This window comes from Lissotriton helveticus, chromosome 3_1, assembly GCF_964261635.1.
Source record: "Lissotriton helveticus chromosome 3_1, aLisHel1.1, whole genome shotgun sequence".
NCBI classification, from domain to species: Eukaryota; Metazoa; Chordata; class Amphibia; order Caudata; family Salamandridae; genus Lissotriton; species Lissotriton helveticus.
The window spans coordinates 1,557,044,918-1,557,067,369 of record NC_136061.1 but is presented as its reverse complement, the minus strand read 5'-3'; the positions used below and the strand labels follow the sequence as shown (position 1 = coordinate 1,557,067,369).

The following is a 22,452-nucleotide window of genomic DNA, read 5'->3' as shown; positions in this document are numbered from 1 at the left end:
CTTCCTAAAATGCAGGAGGGAGCTGCTTGATTTGATGTTCAAAGGAAGGGAGTTCCAGAATTTCGGAGCCAAAAAGGCAAACCTACGTCCACCAAATTTGTTAGTTCTAATTTTGGGTGTGGTAAGAGATTTAAGATGGATAGAGCGGAGGTTGCGGTTTGGACAGTAGGGGGTGATCAGAGAGGTCAGGAAGGCAGGGCAGGGGCAATTGAGGGCTTTGTATGTGAGACAGCCCAGCTTGAAGGCCACCCTTTGTTCAATTGGTAACCAGTGAAGTTTGTGCATCATAGGTCTGGCAGATTGCCATTTTGGGGATTTAAAAATGATCCGGGCTGCCTGGTTTTGGATCACCTGAAGACGGTGAAGGAGAGTTTTGGGAAGTCCGTGATAGATGCTGTTGGAAAAATCCAAGCGGGAGAGCACAAGAGAGATGATGACCTGAGTCAAAGCAGGGGTGGGAAGCAGATGACTGACCTTCCGGATCTTTCTAAGCTGGAAGGAGCAGGATGAGATCATGGAGCTAATATGAGGTCGGAGAGAAAGGTCGGCGTCAATTATTACGCCGAGGCTTTTTACAGAAGTGGAGGGGGCCGGCGGGGGTCCCAGTGCGTGAGGCCAGAACTGGGTACCCCAAGAGGAAGGGCTAGAACCTGGGAGAAGAAGCTCAGTTTTCCCGGGGTTTAGCTTCAATTGGTTGGAGTTCATCCAGTCTTGAATGTGGAGCATGGCGGAGTAAAAATTGTCTATTGCATTGGGGGAGTTGAGTGGGAAAATGATCTGCAAGTCATCCGCATAGTTAAAGACTGTAATGTCCCACTTGCGGAGTGAATGGAGTAGGGGACGGAGGTACAAGTTGAACAGGAGGGGTGATAAGGAGGAGCCCTGAGGGACTCCGCAGGTTGTGGGGGTCTTGGGGGCTGTGCAGGGCCCTAGGCGGACGGCTTGGGATCTGTTAGACAAGAAAGACCGGATCCAGCCGAGGGCGGGGTCCTGGATGCCAGCCTGTTCGACACGGTTGAGCAAGATGTTGTGGTCAACCGTGTCGAACGCGGCCGAGAGATCCAGGAGGACGAGAGCCTGGGGGATTCCTGAGTCGGCATTTCTTCTTAGCATGTCGAAGACAGCCAATATGACGGTTTCAGTGGAAAATGAGGGCCTGAAGCCAGCCTGATTAGACTCCAGATAGCGGGAGGACTCAATGAAATTGGAGAGGCAGCTGGTGACATGTGCTTCAAGGAGTTTTGAGAAGTAAGGCAGAAGCGAAATGGGGCGGTAATTGGAGAGTTCCGCTGGGTCCGCGCCAGGTTTTTTTAATAGCGGGACAAGGATGGCTTCTTTGAAGGGTCTCGGGACAGTGCCTGTGCTGAGTGAACTGTTCAAGAGAGGTAAGATGCAATCAGGTAAGGAGTGACATACTCTACGCAAGACCGAGGGTGGACAGCCGTCGTTCGGGGAACCTGATTTTACCCGGGAGGCGAGCTGTCCGAGGGAGGTAGGGTTGATAGGGGGGAATTCAGTAAAAATAGGAGTGTTATTGAGGGGGGTTTCCAGAGTGATGATCTGGGGGACAGTGGAGATCGATGCCTTGATTTTGTTGATTTTTTCGACAAAAAAAAGGTTAAGGGCATCACAGGTTTCTTGGGTGGGAGTCTGGCCTGGGAGGGTTCTGTCGTCGGATGTCAATTCATTCATAATTTTGAAAATTTCTTTGGATTTATTGTCTGAGGAAGAAATTCGGTCCGAGAAATGGGAGGATTTGGCAGAGACTATGGCAGTTTTATAGTCTCGGCGAGCTGAGATGTATTGTAGTCTGGTTAGTTCGGAGTAGTTACGTCTCCATGCCCTTTCTGATTGACGTACCTTTAGTTTCAGTTTTTTGAGGTTATCCGAGAACCATCTGTGGGAGTTTTGGTGTCTGGTCGGGGGAAATTTGGTGAGAGGGGCGAATTTATCACTGGCTGACTGTAGCCAAAGAGTGATGTCATGTTCTAGTTTATCCACGTTAGTGCATGGGCCAGGGACGGGGCAAGTGTCTGACAGATTCGCAAGGAATCCTTCAGCGTCATAGGCATTCCATTTGCGGGATAGACCTCCGGCCATCAGAGGGATGGGGGAGTGGCCACTGAGCATGAGAGTGGTGTCTATTAAATGGTGGTCAGACCAAGTACAGGGTGAGACGGAGGGAGGGGAAAAAGAGACGTTTTGGGTCCAAATTTGATCTAAGATACGGCCCTTGATATGTGTGGGCGAAAGAATTTGTTGAGACAGGTTCAAACTGGTGAGGGCCTCGAAGACCTCCAAGGCGTGGGTCCCGGCATTGATGTCGTTGAACCAATAATTGAGGTCGCCGAGGAGGGCGAATCTGGGATGGGAAGTGAGGAGGTTGATCAACTGGTCAGACAGAGTGGCCGCGAAGGTTGGCATCGGTTGAGGGGGACGGTAGAGAAGGAGAAAGGTTAAGGCCCCACTTTCCGTGTTTAAGCTGAAGATGAGATTGTCAACACCCGGGAGGGAGATAGATGGGATAGAGGTGGAATTCAAGTGTTTGGAGATTATGGCCGCTACCCCACCCCCAGGGCGATTTCCTGGCCGATCGGCGCGAAGGATGTAATAGTCTGGGGGGAGGGCTGCCAAGATGTCAGGGAGTGAGTCCATAGTCAGCCAGGTTTCAGTAAGTAGGAGAACGTCAGGTTTTTCGTTAGAGAGAAGGATAAAGAGATCGGCCTGATGTTTTACTAAAGATCGAGTGTTTAAATAGAGAACTCTAATGGTGGCGTTACTTCGAGTGGGCGGATTAAGGGATGCCGCCGAGTTGGTAAGGTGCATGACATCACAAGCTGTGGTGGAGCATTCCAATGAACAGGTGATTCAGTTGAACTGGTTTCCTGTTGATGGTTGCATCTAATAAACTTGCTCTTCTCATTATTACTGGATTTGGATCTTTTATCAGTGGCACATTCCAATATGAAGGAGACTGGAGTCCGCGAATTCCACTCACTACTGGCCAGTGCATCTTCAATTACCTCAAGTGTTGCCCTTTGCGGGATGTTGATATAAAGGGTCAAAACATCCAGCGTGACCAGTAGGTTTACTGATTCTGGATGTTGAGTGCCCTCAAGCAAACGTAGGACATCTGTGGTGTCCCTGATGAAGGAGGGAGTTGTCCTGACCAAGGGTTGTATGAAGTGGTCAACAAATTTGGACAGAGGTTCCAGAATAGCTCTTTCCCAATGCCCAGTTGTTTTTAGTAAGTAGGAATCCAGGCCAGAAAACATTGGAGCAGTGTTTATTCTCTTATTGAACATTTCTTCCGTACATTCTGCTCCCTTTTAGTTTGCCTTTTATCCATAAACAAAAAATGTAACCTTAAATCTGTCAGTATTACTAATGACAGATAAGTTTATGAAAAAGGTGAGGCAACCCCAGATCTTCAAAAACTCCTTTGACATATGAGAGCCAAGGTGTATTAATGCCCTTATCGCAATCTAAACATTCTGTATGATTAGGCAGTTAATATTTGCTTGAGGATTTAGCCATACCATGAGCCAAAGGGTATGGGTGCTAATTTACTAGAGCCCTCCAAAAACAGGTTGTCCAATTCCTCGTGATACACTTAGCCGGGGCAGGGAGGAGGAAGGCACAAAAGAAGACAAAGTCCTCAATTCACCTCAGTTTGCAAGATGTTGGTATTTGCATATGACCAGACCCCAGCCCCATATACAAACATAGGCACACCCTGTCTTTTATACATTTCTAACATAGGGGCAAGTGACTTACTTTCGATCTACAAAGAGATGTTGAATAGAGCGCCCACAGACTGTGTTTGTGTGTGTGTATGTGTATATATATATATGTGTATATATATATATATATATATATATATATATATATATATATATATATATATATATATATATATATATATATATATATATATTCCGTATTTAAAGGTTTCTGTTCCAAGAATATGAGTAATCAAAAATTATCCCCAAATGGGGAAAGATATATACCACTATAATTTGTGACCGTTAATACTGTAAGTTCTCAGAGTGGAATTGCGTGGCCCACAAATCATGATTTGCAATTTCAAAAAATTAGTTTCTAAATCTTACTCAATCATAAAAATTGAAATGAAGAGGATCAGTGATTCCAAGCTACCCGGAGAGCACGTCTTTAAGACTTCAACATCCATATCGAGTACAGCATGAATCAGCATAAAGTTAATTAGGAGCACCTCAAAATCATGTGTTTTTTCAAATTATTAATATAAAGAGGGAACAGAGTGGGTGCCATGACACAACAATGATGGACTCCTCGCTACAACTTGAAGGCTGGCGAGTATTCACCTTCAGGTCCATAGGGCACCCTAGCCCCTAATTTCCATGTAGTTCCACAAGAAAGTGCCCCAAAGGGATATCTTAAACAAGATCCAAAACGATTTTCCAGAGTTTAGATCAGTAAACCCGATTGAAACCACAAGAAAGGTCCATGAAGGCCAGGTACAAGTGGCAACCCTTAGCTGCAACTTATTTACCCAGGATCAAGTGGAGGTTCAGGGATTGCTCCATAATACCTAGGCCTTCACGGAACCCATACTGGCAAGGGTTGATTATGTATTTATTCTTCATCCAAGCTCTGATCCTATTAAAAATAACTCTACCCAGAATCTTGATGGTGGCGTCAATAAAAAAGAGAGGTCAGTAACACCCTGATTGTAAACTATTTCTTCTTTAAGTATGAGCACATTGGTGGGGGAAAACCATGATTTTGGAATAAGATTCCCAGTTATCTTATTAATCCCTTCTATCCTGATGACGGCCCCCGTCCGTCATGCACCGCGGTGGGCGTGTGCTGATGACGGCTGGGGGCCGCCATGAACCCGCCCACTCATTAAAAGCGCCGCACAGGCGCAGAATCGCGGCCTCGCCCAAGGGGTTAAAAACTATATTGAACAAAGGGACCCACAAGCCATTATAACACTTGAAACTATCCATCTGAACCCCATCCGGCCCAGGCGCTTTCACGCAAGGCTCGAAAATGGCATTCACGCAAGGCTAGAGAAACCTTCCCCAGCTCAATAAAAAATGAATGACGTGAAGAATCTTTGACACAGATAATATTACTGTTATTGTGACAGGATTCCTGTACAAATATATACATACCTGTGGTTCTGTGAATGGGTATGTGAGTGGGTGTTTGCGAGTGGGTATATGAGAGGTTGTATAGGGGTCTGAGTGGGTGTGTGAGTGGTTCTGTGGATGATGTCATTTAAGATGTCATCAATAATGTCATCTGTGATCTCACTAATCATGTTGTGAGTGATGTAATATATGAGGGTCATACGCATTGCATTGCCGGGCATAAGTTATAGTTAGCTCAGGTAACTATAACATCTGAATTTCCATGGTTTTGTACGAGTGAAATCTGAGCCCAACTTAACATTTCTGTAATCCTTTGGAGGGATATTCATATATATTCACCAGAGATGTGAGAAACCCATGAATCAGATGCAATGTGAGCGCTTACGTTTTTTAATCTTCATCTCACCACTTGCTCATAGAGCTCTCACTGTGTTTAAAAAATGTTGATGTTCCTATTTTCACATGCTGCCAACATTTGATCCCAGTTTTGTTTTTTGAGGTCCTTCTTTCTAAGTTTGATTGCTGCCTTATAGGAAGTATGACATGCAGCAATTAGGCTAGTATCGCTCTGTATGTATTTCAGGACTGCCCATAGGTAGGGTGTCCAACCGTCCGTAAATTTCACCTACCGTCTGTTATTTCCGTGTCTAGTCCATTGTCCATTATAATTCTTTTTACGAAGCCTTTTGTCTGTAATTCTGAGGTTTGCAGGAATCTGTGATGCCCCCTGTGAAACGTCTCACAGGTTTTAGGGCAGTCACTGTTGGGAGCCAGCTCGCATTTCTTTCAAGTGAAGAGGCTTCAACAGCTCCTCCCGGCCCTCACAGACTTGTAAATTAGCCCCATTGTCATTCTGTCTGCGGCCAATTCTCTCATACAGAATGACAAGGGGCCATATTGCAGTTACAGCATGTAGTGTGACTGTGCCTGATCGGCCTAGGGCACCACAGCAGGAATGCATGAGCTTTAGGAGACACACAGACCATAAACTTTAAAAAGAAGTGCATAAAATATACCTAGCCCGTATTTCAAATTAATAAAAAAGAATATAATTTAAAAAGTACTCTTTTAACCTACTTTGCCGTTTTAGATAAAATAACTATTTTTATGCAAATATGAACAGTGGCTGTGACTTTGTGCCATCGCTCACACTGAAGAGCGCAGTTATAAAGTGGGTTGACCTATAGCCCCTTGCTGTGGTTGTCTCTTTACTTACTTTTATACTATTGCGCAACTTCCTCTGATATGCCTGTAAAATGTACCTTTTGTCCCAAAATATTGTCCTGAATTTTGACCTTCTGTCCTGAATTTTTGTCCTGAATTTTGACCCTTGGTGCTGAATTTTTCACTCACTGTCTTGAATTTGCACCCATGGTAGTTTGTCACCCTACCCATAGGTGCCTCCTACCGAGCGACCAAGATGCATCAAACCATTTGGTAGTATAATGTTTTTTACTCTGCACAGTCTTTAATAGGGATGCTTTAATTCTCTGACAAATTGTGATAAACTGGTAACCAGGAAATCTACATTGGCCCTATATTTTAGACTGAGTTCAAAATGACTGAAGAGCCTTAAGAAATCCCTCAGGGTTTTTTAATCTCCAAAACAACCTGAGCCTATTGACGTTGTTGCCAAAACATGAATCAAAATACAATAGAATTATGTAACTTAGTGAATTCTTTTCCGTCAGTGTTATCTATTCACTGCTTCCCTTGTAGGGTTTTAACAGAGGTCCTTATTCAGTAGGAGGTATATGAAGATAGACTAATCCATTAGGAGAGGAGGCCTCATCCACGTAATGTGACATGCTTCATCATAGGCCACCTCTCCCCACCCTGGTAGGGTAATAGCACCAGGGCAGACTTGATCTCCAGGTGAATCTGATGGAGGGCGTTCTTAGATAAGGAATTTTTTGGACAAACCAGGGATCCAGATAAGATTAAAATTACTAGAGGTAACCAAGTTTTCATCTTTAATGCTGGTAGCCTTTGGTGTTTCTAAAAACAACTATGCGATGGAGCGAGAGGACAACGGCTCGAACCCAGCATGTCTCACAACGCCTGTGTCCCCTCCGTTCTCACGTCGTCAAGAGGCCCATCGTGCCGTTCTACCTAAAAGAGGTCCTCATCCAGTTGCAGGTACAGGTAGTCAGATGAGCGCGTCTTCATATTAACCTCGTTGTTTGATTTGGTACGTGTAATTTCAGGGCGGTGCCACACCGCCTCAAGGGACCGTGGGGATTATAATCCCTTGGTCTGCTGGTTGAGTATGGGCGCTGGTAGTTATGAGCAACTGTATAAAACCTTTTCAAGTTATTCAAATTGCTATGTTGAGGTCTCATGCTCTCCAACTCTTTTTAATTATTGTTCAGATCATACCAATGTCAGATTGTTGGATCTCTCAAACACTTACGTACTCTATCTAGAGAGAAAGTCTTAGGTAGGTGGAAACCTAGAGAATTGTACAGGTGCCTTGCATCCTCAAAGGTCAATAGTATAAAGCGCAAAAGTGTGCGCATAGAATGATTTTTTTTCCAGAAGTAGAATACTGTTCTATTTTAATGTGTTTATTCTTCTAACCTTTGCAGACACACTACCTAATTTATGATGAAGGATTCCAGACATGGGAATACTCGCCGGACTTTGCAATTCGCTCTTATGCATACCTTTGGCTGCATGCCTTACCTGCCTGGTTGAATGCAAAAGTCTTGCAATCTAATAAGGTAATACAGCTATTTTCCCTTGCTTGTCACTGTTGCTGTAATTTGTTCTTTTTAAGCTCTTTGCTGGGAGAGGGCGATACAATGTTAGATATAATACCATTTGCGATTTACTTAATACAAGTGAATGTAGGTCACACACAAATAACAAGTGTTATTTTGACCCTTCTGAAAGATAACCATAAACAAATTATGGGGAGTGAAGAGGTGCTGTAGAGCATGGGCTAACCTTCCTTTGACTCATAACTTTATACAAACTATATAGCCTAACTCGATTTGATCAATCTAAGAACCCTATCTTGGACTTAAGGAGAAAACAGTTATTTTGTTTTAAAGAACTCTCACCCACCTTGGTGGCATGCTCTATCATAGAGAGTTCCTTCCCATTCCGTTGCGGAACAGGACGAGCTACAACCTATGAGATGCATGGGAGCACTTTGTTGGAAAAGGAATAGGGTGGAGACTTGGGATAGGGTTACTCTTTAAAAATACCTGCATGGTATCCCTTATATTTTAATCTGGGCGCCAGCTGGTATGATTAAAAACAAGAAAAGTTAGAAAGTCATGGGGCTCTCGTTACCCCTACTTCCTAATAGGGTCACCCTGTTTCTGGCACTTATCTTCCTAAATGCTCGTGGCTTTTGTCAGGAGCAATTGTACTACAACAATCCACACTTATTCCATAATGCTGACCTAACTGGTGAAAGTGCTATCTCTTCATAATTGCCTTTACATTTGTAGACTTGTCACATCGGTAAAATGAGGGATTTAAATCTTTAATTAGCTCAATTGTGTCTTCCAGAAAGAAATTCCAAAATGTCATGTTCCCTAGACTAAGCCCCTTGTTGTAACCAGTATTAGTTTCTGACATCTCTTTGGCTGGCGGATGAAAGGTTGAGCTGTCTGATTTTTGTTTTGCACTGGAAGTACACTTGAATGATGTTAAACTAGTAAAGTAGATAACAATATTATCTGCTATTTGTACAGAATCGATGTATGTTTTGAAATTCAAACCTATTCCTTAGAAGAATATGAGACATCATTTGTTTTGGTGGAGAGATAGTCTTTTTTGCTTCAATGATCAGAGTTTTATCGAGGTTCCTCTGTAGCTTGAGTGTCTGCTAACTGCATTTCTGAATAGTTTTATTGGTAAACTCTTTATAGTTGTATTTTTTGGCTTTAGGTATTTTTAAAATCAGAAGTAAGAAAATATTTTTTTATTTCTGACACTTCAAAGAAGTGTTTAATAAGACATATCCTTTTCTGCCAGTTAAGTAGAATAGCAGTTTCCAGTGCGAGAGAATGTGTGTGGTAGCCAGGTTTTTTTTAATTCCTCCTAAACCAAAACTGTAATATTCTAGGAAATTGAGTTTGTCTTCATATGACTCTTTATCAATATTGGGAGTACATAGGATGGTATTCAATTTGTGTTATTGTCCTTCACAAGCCAGCGTACTCATTAATTGCTCTGTATCTTGTTTGTGTCTCCTAACTTTACTTCTCCTAAATTGAGAGAAATCCTAACTTTAAGACTTTCGGTATTCACAGAAGGCATTTAGGAGTCCTAAAGTTAGGACTCCTAACTTTACTACTCCTAAACTGAGAAAAATCCTAACTTTATGTTATGTTATGTTATGTTATCCGGATTTATAAAGCGCACAGATGCCCCAGCAAAGGGGCGTCCTGGCGCTACTTTCGGTATTCATAGAAGGCATTTAGGAGTCCTAAAGTTAGGGCTCCTAACTTCTGTGAATACCGAAATGAGTAAGTGCCTTCTGTGAATACCAAAATGGTAGTAAGTTAGGATTTTGTCTTAAGTTAGTTCTGTGAATCGGGCCTGTGGTGTATATTTTTTGTACAAGTCAATGCAATTGTAGGGAGTACCGACAAAGCAATACATTATGCACTTGCACAACCTAATGAAGACTGGCATAGTTTACATTTGTAAAGTTAAATCTCTTTGAATCAGGCCTACTCCTTATTAGTGGCCATTTTTTGCATCTAACATTAAACATATATATTCCGTGCCTTAGGTTTTCAATTTTGTTTTGCAGATGGAGGTTTTCTTAATTTTTAGAGGCAGCTAAAAAGTCTTGGATTGTGTAAATATTAATATTGCATTGATATAAGTAATTCAAATATTTTCGTACATTGCTTTCTGACCAGTGCTAATAAATTTCATACATATATACAGTTTTTCACAATGTTACGCATGATGTCTTTCTGCCTTGATTACTTACTTTAAAGAAATTATCATGTAAATCTTCCTTCCTTTAACACCTGATTTCTGGTTTAGTCATTCCAATGCACCTTCCTCTGAAAAATGCCTGAAGTCTGCACTTCTATATATTTCATTTGCAAGATGTAACCCAAATACTGTGGTTGACATTTGAGCTGTTAGTAACTTCGAAATAAATTCATCTATTGTCCTTGTGCTTTGACCTAAATACTCACAAACTAAACACTCTGGTATTTCTTCTTCCCAGGTGCTTGTATTTTACTTTGTAAGGAGTCTTTTGGCCTTCTTCAGCTGCATTTGTGAACTTTACTTTTATAAGTAAGTGTGCTTTTGCTAACTAAACATCCAATGTTGTATGTGCTCAGCTTATGGAAGATGGTCTTAAGATATGTTACTGGAACAAACTAACAAAATAGCTTCTCGCCGAGGAAAATAAAGTAAAAACTCGAAGAAAGATTGTTTGATTCTTATTTGTAGCATGCCAGCATCCTGTATGAAGACCACTTCAGGGCAGAAACGACAGGGATAACCAATTCTTTTAAGCATAATTTCACTAAAACATTTAGCAATATAAATACATATATGGAAGTAAAAAAACATATATATGCATTACTAAATTGTATTTATTAAAACAAGTTCTGCTTTTCCAGGGACAATACTGACTTAAAATATTGCTATGTGGTTTCAGAAAAAAAATGAATTATGGAGTGACCAAGAAGTTTTCTAATTTTTGGTTGATTCTGTAGCTTCAAAGCGACAGAAACGCCTTTTCTTTTACATAGTTTCTTGCTTCGAACGTGTCTTTCTGCCACTTGACAACTCTTTTAGCTACAATGGATTTATTCGAGCGAGGAGGGGGTTGAGCATGGGGCATAGCATTCTACAAAGCAAGATATATTCTGAGTCCTCAGCGTTGTTGTTTCCAAGCCCTTGAGACCACACTTCCTTCTCTGTTGATTGTCATCTCATACATGCCGGCAAACATACCCAAAATCGAAGTAGCAAACTTCATACAATGTTATGGTAAAGCCACACTAAAGAGATGAGTGGGTTCTTGTTTTCAATTGTATCTTTGGTTAGATATCTAAATTGGGATTTTTTTGTGTTCATGAGACTGTTGCACTGCATACCCCATGAGCTGGACAGCACAAAGCAAAACAATCAGTTATTGGCATATAGCGAAACTTATAGAGGTATTAGAAGAAGGCTTAGGTGTATCAGTCCCAAGGGTGCTAAATGTAAAATTCACAAGGGGCGTGGCCAAGTAGAAATGATGAGCTGCTACTGAGGGATTTGGCCAGTGCTATAAACTTTGCAGACAATCTGTTACATGCTTAGCAAAGGGAGCGAGTACCTGCGTGTGGATGTCTGGATAGACAAGTTCTGCAACCCCAAGCTTTGAACCTGATATGGTAGATTGAGTTGATCCTAAAGTCTGGATTTGCTTAGCGCCCAAATTTACAATTGATTTTAATTCAAAAATATTCAAGAAAAAAAGCAGAACAGCTAGTAATTTCATGCTGAATAAGGACTTGTTGTGTGCTATTTGCACATGGGCACCTTACTTGTGTATACAGAGGTGCACATTCATTTTGTCCAAGCCCACCTGAAGCACATTGACCTTGACTATTAGCGACCCATGAGCAATGGCTCCATGTGCCTAATGCCAATTGCCATCACGTGGTCTTTAACGGTCTCAGTGCCTTCTTTTGACGCAAAAACTACCCTTCCCAACCTACACCGGTAATTACCTACAAGGCCACATTCCCAGAACGAAACCAAGGAAATATGCACGAACATAATTGATATTGAGCTCTGTGAGAACATAAATATTTTGTTTGATGTGGCCCTTTATCTATTTTTTCCAGTACCCCTGAAGAAGAACTAATGATAAGTTCGAAATGCATTGGGTTTTGACACTGGCTTGGTTCGTTCGTCTGAATGTTGGAAGCACATGTCTGTGAAAAAGCTTCGGCATCATTAGACATTTGAAAATGCAAAAAATAAAAACATTCAAGTTCTACCTGGCTGTCTCCGGAGTGACTCACTTTTGAAGCACATGTGAAGTATGAGAACGATGAAAAGTTTACGGAGTACTATGGAGTATCATGGTGATAAATTTTAGACAGAATGACCTTATGTAGGAGGAATGTTTCCTTATTCAAGCAGTGCAGCAGATGGGGACGCGAACAAGCGAACCCTCTCCTTTTCTATGATTAGACTCCTGTATTGGGACAAACACAGCTCTGTTTTGCACGCAACCATTTAAAGCCCAAAAAGTTGTAAAAGTAATAAAAGAAAAATAAGGGAAGGTGTGCACACGCTACTCTTTTGAAAATGCTTATCTTTGTACTTCTGTCATCATTGAAATAAAGAATGTTATCACCCATAATATACAGAATTTGGCGATGAGGTAACAAGTGGTTTTGTCACGCAAGACTTGTGAACAAAAAACTATCATTTTAGTGTACAAACTAAAAAACTGAACAATATTAGTGCTATGAAAATATAATAAAAAAGCCAAGTGAGAAGAGACTTTAAACAATAAAACTACATTTCTGTAAATCTTGGTGTATGTTTTTTGATACTTAAAGTTCTGTAGTCTTGTTATATATGTACACGTTGGTTTTCATTATGCATCTCTCTTTTTTTTGTTGTTTTTATTTCTTTCCTAGAGCTGTGTGCAAAAAGTTTGGCTTGCACGTGGGCCGTCTGATGCTGGCCTTCCTGGTTCTCAGCACTGGGATGTACTGCTCATCTGCAGGTGAGTAAGCTTGCTGAGATGAAGCAGTTGGTGGGGGAGTGTAGTCTTTGTGCAGTTCGAAGAGAAGCTATATTAAAGAATGAAGCTTATGCTATTTCCAAAGACTAATGTTCACATGTAATGAGAATTTTATATGAACAGGAAACTGCAATACCTATGCATAAATGTTCACATAGCAGCCTTTTTTTTTTTTGCAGAGTTTTATATAGCGCGAACTAGACCCGAACTGAATCAGGTATCAGAGCGCTTTACATAGCACCAGTTACGTTACATGAGGACACACATTCATTTTAGGCACGGGGAGATTAAGTGATTTGCCCAGAATCACAGGAGGTTTTTGGCGTCATTACCGAGACTCGAACCAAGATCCCCAGGTCCGAGGTCGAGCGCCCTAGCCGTTAGGCCAACTCCTCTCCCCTAGCCTTATTTTGTCCTTTGTGTGTGTGGTAAATCAACTCTGTTTCCTAAAAGGAGTAATTGGGGGTGAGTTGTATTAGGCAACGGAAAGATATTGATATCACACCTAAGGTCTGAATCTGTGGAGGGGTCTGGGATGGGGGTGAGGGGAGGGGTTCAGGGCCACCGAAGACTGGGATCCAGAGGTGTATGTTACATGTACTAGTTGTGGGAAATTGGCAGTAGTCTTTGGGATGTTTGCCAAGTCATGCAGAGTGGCCAACCTGTCCATTTTGGAGGCCTGTAGTAAGTCTTGGCTGCCCGATTTTCTAAATACGTTTCCCAGGCGTCCTGCTGAGGAGGGCCCCTCTGTTGTAAAGGTAGCTATTGCCAGGTTATGACTTCAGGTGTCACTCACTTTAACAAGTCCCGCAGCCAAAGCTGCAGGGAAGGTGCTTCTGGGGATTTCCAGGCCATGGCTATTTGATGTTTTGCCAATACACACACTAGATCTATAAATTTCGAGGTGTACTTACGCGTTGTGATTCCCAATAGGCACTGTAAGAGGTCCACACGTAGTGCTCATCCAGTAACGCCTAACACCACCGCAGTTACTTCTTCCTAGAGCTGCTCATCCATATCATATGGTAGTAGTCCTCATCAAGATATGGGCATCGGGTGCACCCAGGGGTTATGGTCGGGGACATGCAGTGGATATGCACAGGTGTGAGGTAGATCAGAGGCAGGTAGTTAAACTGTGTGTACTTCAACCGGGGGTTCTAGATATCCTGTGTACTTCTCAAGGGCTACGCTCCATTGTCTGGCATTGAGTTCCTGGCCTATAGTGGTCACCCATTTGTCTTTAAGGAGGGGAAAGTTCATGACTTGAGTGTCGAACATGGCTTTATACAGCACCCTAATAGCCCGGTATTCCCATGGGTGAGCAGTGCCTGTAGAGGCTGAAAGGGGTCGGGCTTCAGTCTTTACGGTCCCCACAGGTGTTGCATGGCATTCAAGAGCATGTTATAGGACAGGAATTGGCTTGCATCTATGCTGTATTAATTGTGAAGTTCTTGTCAATTTAGGAGAGTTTTATGGACTTATAGGTTGCCCAGTGTGGTAAGGCCTGCATCTCTCCATGGTCTGACATTGTGAAGCCTAGCCACCTTGCGTAGGGTTGGCAGGGCCCAGAGCAGTAATATGGCAATGGGTGGTGCCTGAGCTGGGCATACTTTTGCAAGGTTTTATTAGTTCCCATCAGTCAGCTGGGTCGGAGGGTGGCCTGTCCTTAGTCAATCAACAAATTTATGATTATATCGCCCCCTAGGTCCCATTTAACTATCGACAATTCAGGGTTGGGAGCAACCGAGAGCCAGCACATTGGCCAACAGCAGTTGGGCTACTCCATAATAGAGTTCATAGTGTGGCACAGGCAGACCACCGCACTCCAGGGCAACATATAAGTTGCAAAGTGTGACCCTCTTGCAGCCAGTTCCCCAAATCAGTTCCAAGAGAATGGAGTCTAGCTTTTTAAAGAAGCCCCTAGGGAGGCTAACAAGGAGAGCAGAGAAGTGGTACAATAATCTAGGCAGTGCCAGCATTTTGGCTATTGTCACGCTGCCCATGAACAATAACGGTTATGTTATGTTATGTTAATAACAATTTCTTGAGCGCACATACACCCTTGGGTTTCTTGGCGCTATAGAATCAAGACAACAAACACAATTCTTAAGCGTAAGCCTGTTGGAAGAGCCACGTTTTTAAGGACTTTCGAAATGCCAGTAAATCATTGCTCTGTCTGATGAAGAGTGGAAGAGCATTCCAAAAGGAGGCAGCCAGATGATAAAAACAGCTACCGCCCTGGCGTTTTTCTTAAATGAAGAGACATTTGCAAGAGTCAAATGTGTGGAGCGTAGGTTACGCGAGGGAGTATAATTAGTGATGGATTGCCTAATGAATATAGGGCCTTTTTCATGAAGCGCCCTGAAAGTGATGCACCCTGTTTTAAAGGCAATTCGCTGGGCCACTGGCAGCCAATGAAGTTTTTCAAACCCAGCTCTAATTGATTGCCACTTTGGTTGCTTCCAGATCAGCCTTGCCGCCTGGTTTTGAACCAACTGGAGGCGTTTTAATAGGCCAATCGGAAGACCCAAGTAGAGGCTATTCGAAAAATCTAGCCGAGAGAGAACAAGGGCGATCACTACTTGAATGAGCGCTGAGTGAGTTAGGAGGTGGGCAATTTTCCTAATCTTCCTAAGTTGAAAAAACTAGAGGAAACCACCATTCCCACCTGCCCTTTCAGGGATAAATCCTCATTAAGTGTTATCCCCAAGCTTTTGACCGAATGGGTCTTTGTAGGAGGGATTCCCATGTCACTTGGCCAGCACAGTCGGTAGGGAGCCCTAGAATGCCAATGAGCTGTATATGCTGGTTTCCACTGCCCCCAGGTTCCCTTGTATAAGATCTTCATCAGAGTGGTAAATGTTCATGACCAAGTATCAAAAGGTGTCATGGTGCCATTTCAATTTCAAGTTAGGCAATGCTTCCCGTTTTCGGCTGATTTAGCTTTTGCACAGGGAACAAGACAGATTTCGCCCAATTTAGCCGCAGTCCTCATATACTTCCAAATTCATCCAGTGCTCCCATGACAGATTAGAGGTCTCTTCCAGCATCCGTGAGATGCACGAGTGCGTCGTCTGCGTATAGGAAGATTATTTCTCCGGATTTACCACTCAGTATCCTCCTCTGTGGGCCTTGTACGCAGAAAGTCTCCATAGCCAAGGCAAAAATGATCGATGACAGTGGGTTGCCTGCCTGGTGCCCCTGTGGATCTCGAACGTGGTTGAGATCTCTCTACCTGTGTGCACTCAGGCCATTGGAAGGGCGTAGAGCAGTGCTATCCAGCGCACTATTTCATGCCCTAATCTCATGCTCTTCAACATTTTCATCTGGTAGGGCTCCTCAAATTATCTAAGGCCTTCTCAAGATAGGGCCGTGCATGGCAGCACTACCTCAGGATGCTCCTCCATCAGTTGGAAGAGGTACCTAAGGTTTGAGAAGGTGTTCTGGTCTGGGTGGACCAGTGTAGATAGGCTGGGTAGTATTCTATTTGTTATGACCTTCACTAGGATCTTGTAAACTGAATTCTGTAAGGATAGCGGTCTATTTGACCGCACATCCAAGAGGTACTTGCCTGGGTAAAACCACAATCATTGCTTCCTGCATGGACGCTGGGAGGACGCCCTAGTCTCGTGCCCATTGGTACATCTTATGCAATTTTGCAACGAGGGTCACATTATATGTAGTGCTGAATTCCACTGGCAAACCATCCATCCCAGGGGTTTTGTTTTGGGCCATCTGGTCTGTTGCAATGCAGATGTGTTCCACTGTCATTGCCTCATCTAAGGTGTGGCACTGTGGGGGGTCAAGTCACTGGATAGGGAGTCTATCCAGGAACTCACATTTGGAGAGGCCCTCGCCATTCACCTCCGCTCAGTAGAGCGAGGTGTAGTACTCAAAAAAGGCTTGGTTAATATTAGTCTGCATGTGTAGCTGCTGCTCTGTCAGGGAACTTACAGCATTCATGTGGGTCTTAGGGGTCTCTAAACTCAAGAGCCACATCAGGACTCCTCAGGCCCTATTACCCTCTGTATCCTGCCTAGCCACTCACTCTGCATAGTCAAGTTTCCAGAGTTGAGCAGCCACTTCTCTCTGTTCCATGTTAAGGGGGATCACCTCATCTTTGTTCCGTGCGGAGTCCCCTGCACGTATCTCCACCACTTTTATGGCTCATTCGAAAAAGCTTCCCACTCGAACTTGTGCCGGTCCCCTCTGTGAAGTGAAGTAATTTGTGATGTATGTTCCCAAGGTATCGCTAAAAACCTATCCTTTAGTGCCATGGTAAATAGTCGCTAGGTGGGTACTGGTCCTTGCTGCCTTTCCCACTCTATCTTCATCTTCAGGGGGCTGTGGTCAGAGAGAGTGCGTCCAAGATACACAGTAGCTACAATCTGGGATGCCATATAGAGGTTGCAAAGTAGTAAATCTATTCTAGAGTGCAATTGGTGAACTGGTGAAAAAAACGAGTACTCCCTTGTGTTGGGATGCATAGATCGCCTTATATCAAGTAGGTGGCCATGTGTGAGCCAGTCCCGTGGGAGGCGTGCTAGTCTGGTCTGGAATGACCTGTCCAGGGCGACATTGTGCACCATAATAAAATCTTCACCCCAAATACTAGGTGCCATCAGGTTGTGTATCAGCATGGAGGTGAGATTTACTAAGAACTGTTGCTGGTTGCTGTTAGGCGCGTAGAGCACTAGAGGAGCAGTCGGGCACAGTTCAGCGTCCCCATCACCGCTACATATCTGCCCCCGGGGTCTAACACTGTGAGAGTCTCTGTTAACAGTACTCCTGTGGCTATCTAGATGAGCCCCCTCCCTTGCGAATCCCAAGAAGATGGTGCCAAAAATTTGGCCTCTCCATCTCCTCTGTAATTTATGTGTGTTACCTATGAAAAGGCGATCTGGGCCTGTCTGTACCTCAGTTGGACGTATGTCAAGTGACGCCATGTTGGGGTAGCCAATCCCTAGACATTCCAAGTGATAACATATGTAGGCGAATTGGCGTGTTGTCATAGTGTGCCCTCAGCCCAACCCATGTTCTCCCACGCACCCACCCACGGCAGCCCCCAAGTAATATCACCTCCCTTGTGTCTTGTTGAACATGCTGTTCCATCTACATGGAAACAAAACCCCACACAAAATCCCCATCTCCTTGCCCCTGGGCAGAACAGTAAGACGTCTGCAACCAATAATGAACCATAACTAGAGTTCAAATAACATGTTCTGTCTGAAAGTAGGGAGGAGGTCTCCTCAACAGGCAGTAACTGATTATTACTGCATGAAGTGCAAGCCTGTATGGGACTGTAAGAAGGACTCTCCCCTGGGATGGGCGAGGAGAGTTTGACTCTCTGCCTCTGCAATCCAGGAGATGGAAGTTATGGAAGGCATTGTCCTACACCAGGGGTCATGCCATTTGATACGCAGCCATCAAAGGTAGGTCTAGGCCAAATCATATATCCTCTGGGATGTTTTCCAGGGCATAGGAGAAGTTGCATTTCGACGAGTCGGCCTCTGAATTAGTTGTTTGTAAGTTCACCCTTGGACGGTCTTCGCTGTCATGTGTATGGGCGCTGTAGGGCCCTGCCGCCCTCTGGATGTGCATTTCAAGGTATCGGGGATACCCGCTTCGACCTGGCCCGCCCAGGCATCCGCAGCTTAGCTGAAAAAGAACGTGGTAGTATCGTCTGTGACCCGCAATTTTGCTGGGAACGTGAGAGAGTATTTCCGTCCCAACTGTCGGAACTTCTGTTTAACTGCCAAGAAGGACCTGCTAAGCCTTTGAAGCTCCGCAATGTAATCCAGGTAGATGTTTACTGGTTCATTTTCGACCTGCCATTGGCCCTTTGCCCATACCACTTGAACTCTGTGGTCATAATGCCGGTAGTTAAAGAGTCACGTCACCACCGACCTGGGCGAGGAGCCCGGCGGCGGAGCCCTATCCTGGAACCCTATGGACCCTTTCCCCAGAGAAAAAGCTGACCCTCTTCTATTCAGCATTATGTGCAGAAGCTATGTCTCCAAGAACAGTTCCACATTGGGGCCCTCAGCCCCCTCCCGGAAGCCCACCAGATGAATGTTTTTCCGGCATGACCTGCCCTCCGCATCTTCGGCTCTGATTGCAGGGCCTTGATTTGTGAATGCACCTCGGTCATTGCAGGGCTCATTCCAGCTAGGGCAACCTAGTTTGCCTCCACCCTGTCCCTGAGTTTAACTTGGTCGGCTCGCAAGAATCCCATTTCAATCACCAATGCGTCCAGTTTGGTGTCTAGGGTGGATTTCACATCTTTAATGGCCCTTAGTAGTTCGTCAAAGCATCCCCCTTGCTTTAGTGGGGCGAGCCGAGAAGCCTACCCCATCCACCCTACGTGTGATGGTGGGAACAGTTTGGAGGCACCCCCCTGTCCTCCTTTAGCCTTGGTGGGTCACTGTTTCGTCATCGCTGTGTTGCATTAAAGAAGTGAAGTGAGTAACACTGGCTTGGCCACCACAGGCAGCTCTCAGCGCTATCTGGCAGGGCACTGTGGAGCAATTGCAGTTCACCGCTATCCAGGCGGCCCGATGCACCATTCATTAGCAGTCATACAGAGTTTTTGCACAGCGCACCGCTACGTTAATTGATCTGTGGCGCTCCCATGGCATTCAGCCAGCGCAGGTCCAGTCTGCAGGAGTCTGTGCTCTGATTCAACAGGGCCCTCTGTCGTGGGCCCTAGGCTCCTAGTGCATCAGTAGTGCACCTTGTGTGGTGTTGCAGCAAATCAGCAGCGCAGCGATGTCTCAGTCAGTCGATGGTGGAGCGGCCAGTGGCATGCATGCAGTCCCCTTCCATTGTGGGCGCATGCATGGTGTGAGGTTGTGGCTTTAGGCCCGATCAGACCGCTACCCTTCGGCAGGGTTTTCAGTAGCAGAGGTGCCAGAGGAAACACTGCCACCAGGAGAGCCAGACCAAGGGGAGTCTGTGGTGTTCGTTGTCACACTCAGGAGCCTGCAGGATGATGCCGGGCTGGCATGCGGTGCAGAGCTCTTTTACTCTGCGCTCGCTCCAGCTAACATCTTGGAACCCTCCACTCGGATATTAACATTCAGATAGCACAAGGAACCATTATTAAGCCGGTGCATAAACAGCTGGGAATAGTAAAGCAGACTAGTTAGACAGATGTACGAAATAAGAAATATTCTAGTACACTCCTATCTAGAGCTTTCCTAAATGGAATGCAATCAGCACTGATGGGGAATGCATCAGAACCCCATTTTCTGATCCATGGACTTAGCTTACTGTTGCATATTATACCATGCCTTCTCTCTTGGAGGTGTTTCTCTTAATCAACTCAGTGGTACTTGTTTTTTTCTACCCCAAAAGATAAAATCCTGTGTTGTTCCTTCCAGTGCTCATACTTGAGGCAGGCATAGATTCATTTAATAAACATGTTCTGACAGGCGAGATGGCAGCAGTATATTTCTTTATTTTAGTGCTACATAGCAACCTGACATCACAGTATATGCACTCTTTATTTTTGGTGTTACAAAGCAGTGCTTTGTTCCCAAGGTATCTTTCTGACAAGTAGTATACACAATCCATCTGATGAAACGTATTTAATTGAAATTTGTTTAGATTTTGCTCTGCTAAATATTCAGAGTGGACATAATTAGACACCCTCAAAGTGTAATGATGCAAAGAAGCAATTGCTGATAAAGACGTCATTACTCTGTTTTTTGAAAGTCTGAATTGTATATGAACATGGAGCTCGGCTCACAGCAGTTTAGAAAATTCACGTCCCAAATACAGCCCTGGTCTCGCTGTGAGGCGAGGACATCGGGTGCAATTATTAGGGATCACTAGTTAAAGATCCCTGCTACAGGTTACATGACTAGTCTTAGTGTGATTTTGTGTTCACACAAGAACACACAAACCCCGCCATAAATAAAACCCAATTGGCTGGTTGTGAAACCTAGGAGACCTTTCAAAATGCTGCGGATTTTCAATAAGGCTTTTTGGTACAGTGTCCAGTTTATCTTTAGACACTGGCTCCCATTTTCTCCCCATCAGGCATTTCGTATGTGCAGACCATAATAATCTGCTAAAATGAGCGGCTATCAATTGAACATGGACGCAGCTCCATCGGAATGCCTGGGCTCCATGATCTGGAACGCATCCATTCATTGCTTCAGGGATCAGCTACTTGCTGCTTTTCACAAAACACCTGTAAATGTCTTGTTCAGGCGCACTGTGACAGCCAGGAAGTGACTTTTGACCCAGACCGCGGGGGACATTTAACTTCGGAATGTTCCCCACCTCCTGACTGCTCTTAAGATGACACAAGCAAAACGAAAGACCATCCAGCATTCTCCTGCACATTTTATTCATACACAGCTTTCAGGGATAAATCCGCAAATGTTTTCAATATTACAGGCTTACTTCGTATTAAGAAAAGTAGTAAAGACTAAAAAAAAAAGTTGTATGCCATAAGACATGTATACATACAAGTAAGAATGCTGTTGGAAAACTTTGAGCCATCACTCTTTCTGGTTAAGGTTGCAAGATTTAACAAGGTTGGTAGAATACAGAACCGAGAGAACTGACCAACCTCGCCGGACAACCTTTGGGTCTATTCACTTTTATCACACATGTCACTGGACATTTCAATAAAGTTTTAGTAGCTGGAAATTTTTTTTACGTGACCACAAGATGATATGGTTTTTACTGCATGAATCCTGTTAATAGCATTTCAATGTCTCTGTTGAAACGGTGAGTCCACTTTATATTAAAAAAAAAAAAACTCTGGTTCGCAATACGCATACGTTGATCGGTAGTTGGGTACAAGGCCTTCTGACATATGTGCACCACGAAAGCTCTAGATATCGACTGGTGCTACTAAATTATTTAACACTGACAATTTCTTAGAGGCACCTAAACACAAACATCATTCTATAGTAGTATCAAAGGATCAGTAGTAGATTAGTCTTTCCTACAGACTTTATTTTGGAGAGTAAGCCGTACATGCCATCACATAATAAATATACCATGTCTCTGTATACATGTATAGGTACCAACAGTCCACTTCAGATGCAACAGAACCAGCTGGCATCTGTTTCCCAGGGTAGGCCTGCTTTTTCAAGACAGTGTGTTAAAATACAGTTGAAATGTTTGTGGCAGTATATTAACCAATTATAATGAGGATTGCTCCAGAATTGTTTAGATAATTATCATTGGAGCCAATTGTTAGATCTGTGGGACGTGAAACCTGTGCTTTCTTTTTGACATTCCCTGAGATCAGTTTTGGAGGTGCGGATTATTGCCACCACCATCGGTACATTTAACCGTCTTTGTTATATCTGCTACCCATGATCAGACTGTACTCTGTAAGGTGGTGTTTCCACGTGAAGTGGTCCTCCTGATCCATTTAGTTCAATTGGTGGGGATCCCTTGTGTACTATGATGCCTCAGACCTACCTTGCTGTAAACAAAGTTCTTAAGTAAATATATCTGTCTGCAATGTACATTATTCCTGTGAAGTTGAGATCATTCAAAGCAGTTTCCTGGATAATAACGAAACATTTTAGATGGTTTTGAATT

At 43.8% G+C, this 22,452-nt stretch overlaps 1 protein-coding gene across 1 annotated transcript in view; it reads left to right on the top strand.

Moving 5' to 3' along the window:
- The window catches only part of ALG9 (ALG9 alpha-1,2-mannosyltransferase), a 682,403-nt gene that overhangs the window by 19,800 nt on the left and 640,151 nt on the right, over positions 1-22,452 (top strand). Inside the window, exons 3-5 of the mRNA XM_078682312.1 lie at positions 7,730-7,864; positions 10,348-10,418; positions 12,776-12,864. Of these exons, the coding sequence (XP_078538438.1) occupies positions 7,730-7,864; positions 10,348-10,418; positions 12,776-12,864 (295 nt within the window). The remainder of the gene's footprint in view (positions 1-7,729; positions 7,865-10,347; positions 10,419-12,775; positions 12,865-22,452) is intronic.